This window comes from Elgaria multicarinata, chromosome 4 (genome assembly GCF_023053635.1).
Source record: "Elgaria multicarinata webbii isolate HBS135686 ecotype San Diego chromosome 4, rElgMul1.1.pri, whole genome shotgun sequence".
Classification (NCBI taxonomy): Eukaryota; Metazoa; Chordata; class Lepidosauria; order Squamata; family Anguidae; genus Elgaria; species Elgaria multicarinata.
Genome location: NC_086174.1, coordinates 89,914,770 through 89,927,372, shown reverse-complemented (window position 1 = coordinate 89,927,372; position 12,603 = coordinate 89,914,770). Strand labels below are relative to the sequence as shown.

Here is a 12,603-nt window from a genome sequence, read left to right as displayed (position 1 = left end):
GTCCTGGCTGATTCTGACTGAAATCCAGAATGGATTCACAGCCCACCAAAATTGGAGCCACCAGCTTCCACAGAATAGTACCTCTGACTTCAAGATTTCTCTTGCAGTACTTTTGTACCTTGTGACAGAGCTAGGTTTGTTTTGCTTTCAGTGCAGCTTTCTAACTTACAGCTAAAAGCCATAACTGGCTGTAGTTTAAACAAAGAATTCAGAAGTGAAATCCGTTTATTTATATTCAATAAACAAAAAACCACCCCCAATTTTGGCCTTAACATGGTGGAATGCTCTTTTCACTGATGGCCTATAACACAGGGAAACACTCCCGTGTTTCCCTGTAATATAATGTATAACTCTTTGTCAGTCTAGTTATACGGGAAAATAGCAATAACTAAACCCCCCCCCTCCAAATCCAAGAAATAATTTAAAAAGAACTAAATCAGGTAGACCAAACTGAAAGGTATGTTTCACTTTTTTATTCACACAGTTTTTAAAATCAAGTTTGGTTAGCACAACTAGACATTAATAGAACAAAGTGTAAAATGCATACCATACAGAACATTTATTTTGGTTTCACAACAAAAAGTTATGTGGAATGAAATATTAACTTTAAACAACATTATAATCAGTCTTATATTGGTACAATAGTGAATGATTGTACAAGCACCGTAGTGTAAAACTAACATAAATTATACATTTTTTCTACTTTATGTAGCTGATGCATATCATAATCTGCCATAAAAAGACAACTTTCTATAGAGGGTAACAATATAAAATATTTTGTGAGGTCAATTGAGTTAAATAATCAGTCACCCCAAACTGTACCCATCAATTTACCATGAAATGTGGACACAGTAAATGTGATCACCCAATATTAGCCAGCGAGAAAGATCGACATACATAAACAGCCTTCCATGCATGCAGCTGATGTGGGTGCAGCTGCACATCTGGATGGCCATTCCTACCCACATTGCAATGCTCATCTGGGTCACACTGAACTTGACTGGATGCATCTTGCAATGCAAGATAGGGTTGTACATTCCCACCACTGTGACCAGCTTTTGCATCTGGATAATCGTGCATGATCAGATCTGGACTGGGTCCAATGTGCTGATCTGTTAGGTGGCTAATGACCCGATTTAGAGGATCCTGTTGCTAGCATTCCTTGCCTTCTCTGAGTTAGGTTTTTAGTAAAGATACAGCTTATAATGAAACATTCACTAGCATCCAGGAAATGATGTTATTACAAGGTTATCGTGATGTGTTTAAGGGAAAAGAGGCTTTAAAAAAGTACTTTAATTTATATTTTCTTTTAGTAGAGACTGCTGACATAGCTTAACCATATTAAGCTAATTTTATTTAGAACATTCCAGTTAGTCTGTAGCACCTTATATTTAATTTTATTATATACACTTTAATATGAAAAAGATCATCATTCATAATGAACGATTCTACGAGTTTTAGATTAGATGTCATAATTGCAGTTATCACATGAAAGACATTGCATGTGAATTTGTCCTTACACTCCTGCTCTAAGTAGTCTTCTATATAAGTTAGCTCCATTGATTTTAAAAGACAGAACATTGAAGTCATTGTGCCTTCCTGTGTGTTTCAGCCTTTTTTGACTATGATTATATTTTTTGAAAGCAAGCAAGTGGCTTATATTAGACTGTATTCCTACACTCATTTAATCTGAAATAGTTACCAGTGTTATTATTCAAATTATTCAAGCGTGAGGATGGCAACATTAAAATACTTCCTTTCTACACATGTCTGTGAAGGAGAAGTTTCATATAAGACAAGGTAATGAGCCCTCTTTCTAATAACTAATCTTGGCAATTATAATTAACATCTCAGTATTTGGGCAAGTAAAATACATTTCTCTGTTGCATTAAAATAGGATTATACTTAGTGAATAATTAAATTACCCTTTAAAATGTCTTTTAAAAAGAGCACCTAAGATATGCATCATGCAGCATTTTTCTTAGAAGTTTAATTTTATGTTCAGAGTTTCTTTAGTCTCTGCTGGACATCTAGAAGTACAAACACACATACTAAGATTCCCTTTTTTCAAAAAACCCATGGTATGTTATATTTGTGCAAATAAGAAACCTGAGAAGGAGGAATGAACATACTCTGAAGAGAACAAGCCGTTGGATTCATTGTTGGGCAGCTGTAACCAGACCTGGTCATTTTCCATGAGGTCAACTACAGCACTACCAGAAGCCTGGTCAAGATATCCCTTCTTGTACTCATCAAATGTGTACATGATGGGTGAGCCATTTTTGTACAGGCCAACCCAAACATGTGTTCCTTTCACGTGTACATGGTAAGCAAAGTAGTAAAGTCCTGGTATCCTGCAAGTAAAGATTCCTGATCTGGGGTCGTAGTGCTGTTGTCTGTTGTACAAAACTTTATCAAATTTGATAGGGGCGGCTGCTACAGGGTAAGCTTTGGAAAGAATGACAGTGAAAGCTGATACTGGCATGCCAGTTAGACCTTGGACTTCACCAGCTTTCATAACAGGTAGTCCTGCCAGGGCCTGGCCTTGTGGGAATATTGCTTGTCCAGGAGGACCAGGTGGACCCGGCGAGCCTGGCAGTCCAGGCTCTCCATTGTCACCTTTGGTGCCTGGACGTCCAGGAGGTCCCATAGGTCCGTCTAAACCCTTTGTAGCAATGCCAGCTGGACCCGGTAATCCTGGTGCTCCTGTACTCCCTTTACTGCCAGGGAATCCTGGGATACCAGGAGGACCAACTGGTCCTCTTGTACCTGGTATTCCAGGTGGACCTCTTGGGCCTTGCTCACCATTGATGCCTGCCACTCCCTTAGGTCCCGATGAACCCATTGGCCCAGGTAAGCCAGGTGACCCAGCATAGCCTGTATCCCCTTTAGGACCTGGCAGACCTGGATGTCCTTTTGGGCCAGGAAGTCCTGGTTCCCCCGAATGCCCAGATTTCCCATCTAATCCTGGCAGACCTCTCTCCCCTTTCATGCCCTGGAACCCAGATGGACCTGCAGGGCCTCTTTCACCCTTCAGCCCAGGTAAACCATTTTCACCAGCTGCACCTCTGAGCCCTTGAGGGCCCATATTCCCAGCTGGTCCAACTGGTCCTGGTTCCCCTGGAGCACCAGCTGGGCCTTGTTCTCCCTTTGCTCCTGGGCCACCAGGGAGGCCTTCTGGTCCTCTATTTCCCTTCATGCCTGGCAGTCCAGGCTTTCCAAACCCAGGGAGACCAGAGGGCCCAGGCAAGCCTGAGGGACCTGGAAGGCCTTTTGGCCCAGGAATTCCTGGCAATCCAGCTGGCCCACTTGGTCCGGGTTTTCCGATTCCTGGTTGTCCGGTTTCCCCAGGAGGGCCCTGGGGGCCAGGGCTGCCGACTGGTCCTGAGGTGCCTGGCAAACCCCGGTCTCCTTTAACTCCTGGCTGACCTGGAAATCCCCTTTCCCCAGGCCTTCCTATCCCTGCAAGTCCCGGTGGTCCTGAAGGCCCTTGTGGCCCTGGCAGACCTCTCTCACCTGGGCGACCTGGAACCCCAAATCCATTTTCTCCCTTCTGTCCATTTATACCAGGGATGCCTGGCTCACCGTTTTCCCCAGGGACACCCCGTGGCCCTTGTCCCCCTGGCAATCCTCGTTTCCCAGCAACAGAAATCCCAGCTGGACCAGGAATTCCAGGGGCCCCTGGGGGACCTCTTGGCCCTGGGAGACCTGCAGGCCCCATGTCTCCTTTTTCACCAGTCAGCCCTGGGTTGCCTGGTTTTCCTTGCAGGCCTGGGAGGCCTGGCTTTCCGACAGCCGAAAGTCCTGGGGGTCCCGGGGGTCCTTGTGGCCCTTGAGGTCCTTGGATTCCATAACCTGGTTTTCCTGGAGCCCCGGAAGAGCCTGGTAGTCCTCTTGGGCCAGGAGGACCTGCTGGGCCAGGAGGGCCTTGTTCTGCCCTTGCTGGTAAAACTAAAATAAATTAAAATAATTAGTGTATTGTAGGAATTAAGTGGTTAAGGAACAGCAATAGAAATAGCAGTCAGCATTTTAAGTCTGTCTTAACAATGACTTAAAAATAACCCAGTGCACCATCATCTCTAATACAGTTAGAATTGTTTCTTATTACAATGTTTGCATTATATTCAAAGTCGTTTTGGAAGGAGTGAACTCTACTTTCCCACACACATACACACAGTGTGTTTACATTTGTTTTATAAAATTCTGATTTTGTTTTTACCTTGGGTAACACAAGCAAGCAAAGGTTGGTGGGTAGATAGTGAAAAAGCTAAATAATGTAGGGTCAATTAAGACTACATGAAAATAAACCTGTAAGCATCTTATTGGCTTCAGTGTACTTGGAATTATCTTTTAAGTGTTTGGTTTTGGCAAATATTAATAGCCCTAGGGTTGCCAACTGTTTATGATTTTTATGTACCTTTCATATTTTGGAAGATTTCCCATAAAATGTAGAATATGTATTGTGGATGGACTCTTGTAGTGAGATACAAAATCCCAAAGGAAGACAGTAAATTTCAAAATGTTCATAGACTGCATTAAATAATGTATTTTTATTAGTATGCTACAATCTACATTATCAGCCACCTCGGGGTCCTTGTGAGGAAGGGTGAAATATGAATTGAGAGAAAGTATAATGTTCCTTGGGAAATTTCTCTTTGCACTAAGACAATTTTATACAAAGAAAAAGAGATGCAGGAAAAATGCAAGAAATTGCGTCTGCTTTTTCTAGGATATAAAGAAAGAAGGTAGTTCCTACAACTGCCTTTTCATGCCCTGCTGATGCAGTGAATCACTTGGATCTCCATAACTTGTAAAGTTAAAGGGTGGCAACCCTGGGCAGTCAAGAACACATGAGTTAAGTAATATTTAGAACAATCCTATGCATGTTACGCAGGAGTAAGTCCTTCTGCATCCACTGGAGCTTACAGTGTGCATAGGATTGCAGCACTATGTGGAAGTAAGCCCCACTGAGCTAAAGATGATCCCTACATTTTAATTTAATTTAATCCCTACTAAACAATGAATGATGTTATTGGGGACAACTGAAAAATGGGTAACCAAAGTTCAGTTGACTTTAGTGGGACTCTTCCTAAATGGTTTTAGAACTGGAGTAGCAACTACTGCTTAGATGGTGTTTTTTATAAACCAGCAGATGGAGCCATTCAACCATGTGTGAGCTATAGAAAATCAAAGGCTCTTTAGAAGCAACTAAACTTATCAGATACTCCCTTCCTTTTCTTTTCTGGGAATGTAGAATCTTGTTGGACTATAAATATATAAACAATGCATTATTATTTTAAAAAACTTATGACAAAAATTAGAAGGTTTAAAGTGCAATCCTCTGCATGTCTACTCAAAAGCAAACCCCATTGAGTTCATGTAAATGAGTATAGGATTGAAGCCTATATTCACTTACCTAGAGCAACAAACTAGTGAAGTAACATGCTCAGGGAGGTGCATATGAATGTCTTCCAAAGCTTTAGTTGTTGGGTGTCAGCAAGGGCAATTTAACCATTGCTGTGCCTTGGCTATGTGCTTTTAATGAGGTAGGGTTTCTTTTCATACTACAGGTTGCTCTCATATTGAGTATGCCTTGTGGAAACCAGTTTTGCATGCATTCAGCTCATTTAGAGATCTATGAATTCAGTAAGACACTTGTGGAGTTTTCAGTCCACCAGATAATTCGGCGTTAAGCAAGTTATCCTCCTGAGTCTGAAAATGCAACTTAGAAATTGACCTTTAATGGACCTCAGCATGGAGCTGGTAGTGTGAGAAATGAATAATATATTTTGACCACTAACAAGGCATGCTAAAGTTACCCACCTAAACCATGCCTTATTTTAGTTAGGGTGTGTGTGTTTACCTATTTGATGATGATGGTGATGATGATGATGATGACTGTGATGACTGTTTATATAGTGTATTTCACATTTTCAGTGGGCTTGAACATCTGATAATGATCAGTATTATTATCTATATATTGAAGGCAAGAGGCTGAGATAATAGCAAGTTTCCTAAGGCCCTCTAATTGGTCATGCCTGAGGAGAATTTTGAACCAGGGATATCCTGGCTCACACCATTAGGCTTCCGTGCAAAAGTAGTTACTAGTGTAATACGACACTATTTCTGGTGCTCTTTGATTCCTCAGTCAAGTTCTTATGCCAGCTAAGGCATGCTTAAGTATTCAAAACTTCATAGAGCTTCATGGAACAAGATAACTCAGTCACCACTCAAATTCTGTCAGGATGCTTATTCCGAACAGCAGATGCAAGTGTGTTGTGAATGTTTTGAAACAAAGGAAAGTTACTGGTTTAGCTGATTGTTAAAAACACTCACAGACATGGACATTAATGATAGAGGGAAAAGAGTAGGGAAATGGAATCAGAAGTAGCAGAAAATAAGAAACTAATCAGCACTTTGCTGGAGCAAACCATCCATTTACAGGTTTTCTGCTTCCTAACAGAGTAGCACTGAGCTACTCCCTTGGCAAGAATGAGCCAAGGGAGTAGTATGGGTTTTGGTGAATTAGGAAGCCAGAAAACCTGTAAAATGGTTTGCTCCAGCAGAGTGCTGATTATTGGCCCATTGTGGCTAAAATATGCATGTGATGCTTCCTGCTGTGCCTAGAGCAGGGAGCGCAACAGCTTTACGGTCAAGAGAGTCAGGAAGATAATTTAGAAATGTCAGGAAGACCAGGTTGTCTTACCTTGACTGATGTCTCTGAAATGCTGTTCTCCCAAATGATGCTTAAATAAGTGCATCTCTTGTGGCAGTAAATTTAAAAAAGTCACACAGAAGCTAAAAATAATTCTAAGAGTGTGATGACTACACTTTATACTCATAGTAATGAAAAGGTAGCCATTCACTAGCTGCTGAGAATTCTGGAGGCAAAATTGTCCTTGGGTAGTTGGACACTTTGGAAAAGCTTGGAGGCATTTGCCTTGGTAGCATGTTTCTCATTCTCTTGCTCAGCCTTTTCCCTCCAGCAGTTGACAGACAGGGAAATTTTGCTGAGTAAGATAATGAGTGAAAAGCTCATGGGCTATCAGCATCAAGTATCAGCATGATGCTGGCAAAAACCTCTGAGCTCTTCTTGCGTATCAGTGATCCGCAGAGCACCTTCAGAAAACTCAGCTGTCAAAGCCTGGTTATTTTTACGTTGGGCATATAACTCAATTTCCCCCATCCCCTGGGTGGGGATGGTGCAAGTTATAGTCCATATAGTCACGCCTGGGGGGCTTTATGGGGGAGAAGGCTAGTATAACTCGCCACTTCTGAAAATGCCTAAAGGCCATTCAGCTCTTTAGAAATGCACCAGCCAGACTGTAAAAAGAACCTCAACTAATTTCTTACTTGCTATGCACACTCAAAGAGTCTTGGCAAATGTAGAAATTCTTAATTTAGCTATTTATTATCTTGGGGTAAGTGTTTATGGGAACAGAAATGAGCTTGTTTTCACTGCTAAATTAAGTTCACATTTTTATAGTAAAACACAGTGACCTTGAATATGTAGCTAAAACTGTGGAATGCCTTATTTATAAAGAGGGGATAATTATACCAAGGTTGTTGTCCCAGGGTCCTGGGGATTCAACTCCTGGATATCAATTATGTTTAAAAGCTCATTTTTCATTTTTTAATTGACTGTGTCCTTTTGGAATTAAACAGTGGAATTGACTGTCTGCTTACAGTGGAAATGTCTCATTTAAGGTTTTTTTTTTTTTTTTTAAATAGTAATAATACTGCAGGGTAAAGGAACGTAGATTTCATCTTTCCTCTTACCTGACTAAATAGTTTCATTAATTCACAGATTGAAAAGCTGAGAACTAATGAAATGGGGTCTCTTACCATCGCGTATACACTTCATATTAACATTTAATGACACAGGTAAAAATTGTGTCAATTCTAGTTTAAGGAAGATAAATTTAATATTCTTAAGCTAAATATGTTTATTAGGAAGTGAATTTCGCCTAATTTACGTTGGATGTATTTCTAGGTAAAGGGGCACATCACACATTTAGGCTACGTCAGGGGTGGCTCATTTGCGGCCCTCTAGCTGTTTTGATCCACATCTTCCATCAGCCCTAGCCATTGATGAGGGAAGTTATAGGCCAAAACCATGGAGGGCCACAAGTTGTTCACCCCTGGGCTGAGTTCTTACATAATCTCAGCTTTATGTAAGATGCAGCAGTGCTGATTCTTCCTGTGCCATTGAATCATAGAGTTGGAGTCTAGTCCAATCTCCTCTTTGATGCAGGGAATTTAGAACTAGAACATCCCCAGCAGGTGGCTCTCTAGCCTCTGCATGAAGACCTCCAGTGAGGGAGAGCCCACCACCACTCTAGCTAATTGGTACAAATTGTCAAATTGCCCTTACTATGAAGACATTTCTCTCAGTGTTCAACAGAAATCTATCTTCCTGTAACCTAAGCCCATTAGATGCAGTTCTGTCCTTTGGGATAGCAGAAAATCAATTTTTGTCCTGCTTTCCCCCTCCCCCTTTTTTTGCCACTAGTTGAAAAACATAGACCATCTGAGATGAGCAAGCCCTGAGTCTTCTCCCATGCCAATGTTAATCAACTTTCTTAAAGGTTGATGCTGGGTGAGAGAGGAACCAGAGTGTGGGCTCCTGTCCTGTGGTCCAGTGCTTCTTATGTTGCCCTGGCAATATAGGAGAGAGCAGTGTTGCAGCAAATCCCATGCCACCTAGGTGATGTGAGTAGTAGGCCTACAATTCTGACACAAGGGTTCTAAAGCCACCTCCAGTCCATGTATGCATTGCAGAATAGACACTTGCCTCACCATTTGGACGTTTAAATTTAACAGTTCCTTTAAAATAGCAATTATTCTAAGTAGCAGGTAAAGTAATTTGTGAAGCAGCCATAAGCGAGCTTGGAATTGCAACCTATAAATCAGGGGAAAGAAAATCCCACTTCTATAAAACCAACAAAAATACAGCTTTACTCCTTTCGTCATTCTTCTCTACTCATTAGGCTGCATTTTCATTCAATTAAATTGTGCTGCGTATTCTAGCCAATATAATTCCTGAACCAAATAAACAAGACTCTCCTTCCTTTAAGGGGAGGGTGCATCTATACTTAAATATATGTTCTGGTTTTATACCAGTTAAACTGTCGTAGCATACTGCAAAATAATTCTAGCAATTCTAGAAGTCAGAATTCTCTCAGTAAGAATAAATTAGAAAGATCGTTGAATGCACACATTGCCCTCAGACTGAAAATACCTGTTATCACAATGTAAGTATTTTAGCATTGCCATGTCCTATCATTTGAGGCATTATGTTTGTGTAAAGCTGAATTAATCATTTGAAATCAAAACATTTAACATTCTTAGCTCCACTTTCAGTTTTTCCTTAAAACCCCAATAATGTGAATTTCTTGCCGCATCAAATCTTAAGTAATCATGGACTGAGTGAAACAGAAATCTAAACCAGTCCTTCAGTAAACATTCATTTCCTAGGACAGTGCTTCATGTGATTGGGCTATTTATTTTCTCTCTCTGTCCCAGTGAATGTTGAGTTGTTTGAAAATTATAATATAAATGCCTTAACTTAAATATATAAGGTTAGATGCAACACATATAGTCTAGAGTAGCCCTGCTTAAAATCCCAGTTGAAATGCCCTCGAATGTAAGTTGTGGGCATTGCTTGTCTTTCAACTAGTCATAACTGCTTTGCATCCATGTTCACCTGTGAATGTAAAGCTGATATGTCTGTTCGGGGGGGGGGGGGGGACATGGTCCAGCCTTCCTGGGGTGAACCACTGCAAAATGCAGGCTGAAAGTTTTATGACTGAACATTTTCCTCTTGTAAAAGAAATCTCCTTTCCATGGAAAGCCAGCATATCTAGGAAGGTCTCCCTAACAGTCTGGTTTTATATGTGCTTGGCTGTAAACCTCTTACATGGAGAGCATTAACATTCCCCACGTGTTTCCTGAAGTGGTACAATCCCACGATGTGCTTCTTTGGCAATAAGGAACAGCTCTTACTTCGGTTAAAAGCCAGGTGCACTTCCTAGTTCCCTGCTATTATTCTTCTGTAGGCATTTAGTTCTACAGTGATAATCTTAGTAAATATCTGAAAGAAAATCTGTAGTTTACCTGCTCACAATACCAATTTTTTTGTGTCTCCAGACAACAGTTACAAAATAATAAGTACCCTGGTTTGCATTGCACTATAATCAACATACCCAACAAAACTATACGTTGTCAATAATTTAAAAAAGAAAACATTACTTACCTTGGCTTTTTACACTGAAAGGTAGGAAAGGTGGCCCTTTCAGTGGGACACTGGATTGCTTCTGATATCGTTCAGAATAAAAGCTTTCGGTGCCACAGACAATGTTCATGGAAAACAGCATCAGCAGGAAGGATATTTGTAACTTCATATTCCTAAACCCACTCTGCATTGAAGAAGAAGAAGAAAATGTGTTATATTAAGAGAGCTGAATTCATGGGTTTTTCTGCCCCCTAAAAGTTGAAAACATTTGCATCTCATCTACAGTCTTAGGCCGCCACACCTTTCCAGATTAATAGGTACAGTGTAGTACATAGTTTTTTAAATGCTCTTCATTTTTTTTAATGTAGAAATACAAACAGTTATAGGCATCAGAAATCTAGTCACATTTTATTGCATGTTCAACCTACACTGTAGCCTGTGGCGATGGTTTACAAACATTTTCAGAAATAAAAGGACTGGTGGGAATAAAGCTGCTGGGTGCAGCAATATTAAATGCCCATATCACCCAGTAATATTCTGAAAAGAAAGGTCTCGGTCCTCCTGTTTCAGAAGCAATAGCCTTTAGAAACCTATGCATATGCAACAAGCAAGCCTTCTGCAGTAACTGTAACTAGAATACCCTCAAGTGCCATTAATGAGCACCTGAAAACCTCTGTCCCACTTAAATGTATTTGGAAGCCAAGCCAGATGGAATTGCAGCATACCGGCATGTTGTAGGATTACAAATGTGCAGTAGAGCAGACTTCAGTCTTGGCTCATGTGTCCTTCTGCCACAGGTGTGCAGAGCAGAAGCTGTTATTTCAAGCATCATCCTGAGTTATTTATACTGTTTGTTCCTTCTGACATGAAGTTGCACTCTGCTGTAGCCCTGCCTTCAAACCAGAAAAAATGCTAATTATGGTGGAAAGTTTTCTTGGCCAGACATGGTGTGTCAGGTTGGATTTTTATTATTATTATTTTGGGTGGCATTCCCCACTCATGAATTTGCCTTCATTATACTAGAACTGAGACTGGATAACTCAACATCAGATAATACTTGAGTTGTTTTTTTTTAAGGAGTTTTGACTGAATTTCCAATGAAATGGGCAAACCATTACATTTCTTCAGTTGGTTGTTTTAGTAGGCAATCCTACTAAGTAAGTGGTAATAAACCTTCAACAATGTAGATGGGCTGGCAAATGTATGTTCTGTATGTTCATAGGTTTGTGGCGCAAATTAGCCAGCATTTCTCTCCCACCATATTTGCTTTCACCAGAAACAAAAAATCATGTCTTGTTTTACACACACATCCTACAGTATTTCATCCCATCCAAAGAGTGATTTCTATATTAAAAATTGAATATTACAAAAAATTGGCATGTTACTAGGGCAAATACAGAATCTCCACTGTCACAGGATTTACTACCTTGAGCATCTCAATTTTCATTTTGAACAGAGCCAGTTTCTGTCTTTTCATGGTTGCAAATAATTTCTTGATTTTTTTTTACATGGCCTTTTATTAGTTTATTATTATAGTTATATCCCACCTTTTTTCCTCTAGCAAGGAACCCAAGGTGGCTTACATGATCCTCCTCTTTTCCATATTATCCCGACAATGATCCTGTGAGGTAGGTTAGGCTGAGAGTCAGGCCATGGCTAGACCAGGCCTATATCCCAGGATCGTCCCTGTGCATCCAAATGCCACACGGGATCCTGGAAGTAGGCAGGGATGACCCCTCCATTTGCCTGGGATAATCCTTAGGTCTAGCTAAGGCCTATGTTACTGGCCCAAAGTCACTCAGTGAATTAATGGTCAAGTGGGGACTAAACTCGGAACTTTTGAGTCCCAGTCCAACACTCCAATTGCTACATAACACTTTGTCTTCCCTGTCTCCCAAATTTTTAGTTACAATTATTTTCTGTTAAAACTTCTATGGAAGCAGGATTCATGGAAGCAGGATAAACCTAAGCAAATGTGTTCAGCTGCACATAATTACACCAATAGATTATTTCTTATGGACATCTGTGCTCTGATGCATCCATGGAGCTCCTCTGCTTGGAAGCACTCCCCTCCCCTTTCATTTTAATAGCAGAAGCTGTTCCATGTTCCCGTTTTTTTCATGCATGGATATTCTTTACTGAATGAGATGTGCTGTACCCCAAGAGTTCCATGTGCCCATAAGGCCTAGTTTCTGGATTGAATATATAATCATGACGGCATCATCTCAGTTCACTTGTTTCACGGTATGTTCAGCCCTGTTCAAAAGCTGTTGGGTATGGATGATCTCATCTCTGTGCAATGGATCTCAACTACATTGGTTATTCAGTTCTGAACAAACTGACCACTTCTGTACAAGAGATTAAGTTCC

General features: G+C 40.6%; 2 protein-coding genes across 2 annotated transcripts in view; one reads left to right on the top strand and one right to left on the bottom strand.

Annotated features, from left to right (window-relative positions):
* NT5DC1 (5'-nucleotidase domain containing 1) overlaps positions 1 to 12,603 on the top strand; it is a 124,782-nt gene that overhangs the window by 14,925 nt on the left and 97,254 nt on the right. The window lies entirely within an intron of this gene.
* COL10A1 (collagen type X alpha 1 chain) lies at positions 1,459 to 11,037 on the bottom strand. Its single transcript, XM_063124759.1, has 3 exons — positions 10,960 to 11,037; positions 10,256 to 10,418; positions 1,459 to 3,951 (listed from the first exon to the last, which is right to left on the bottom strand). The coding sequence occupies exons 1-3, from the start codon at positions 10,963 to 10,965 to the stop codon at positions 2,087 to 2,089; spliced, it is 2,034 nt and encodes a 677-aa protein (XP_062980829.1). The 5' UTR covers positions 10,966 to 11,037; the 3' UTR covers positions 1,459 to 2,086.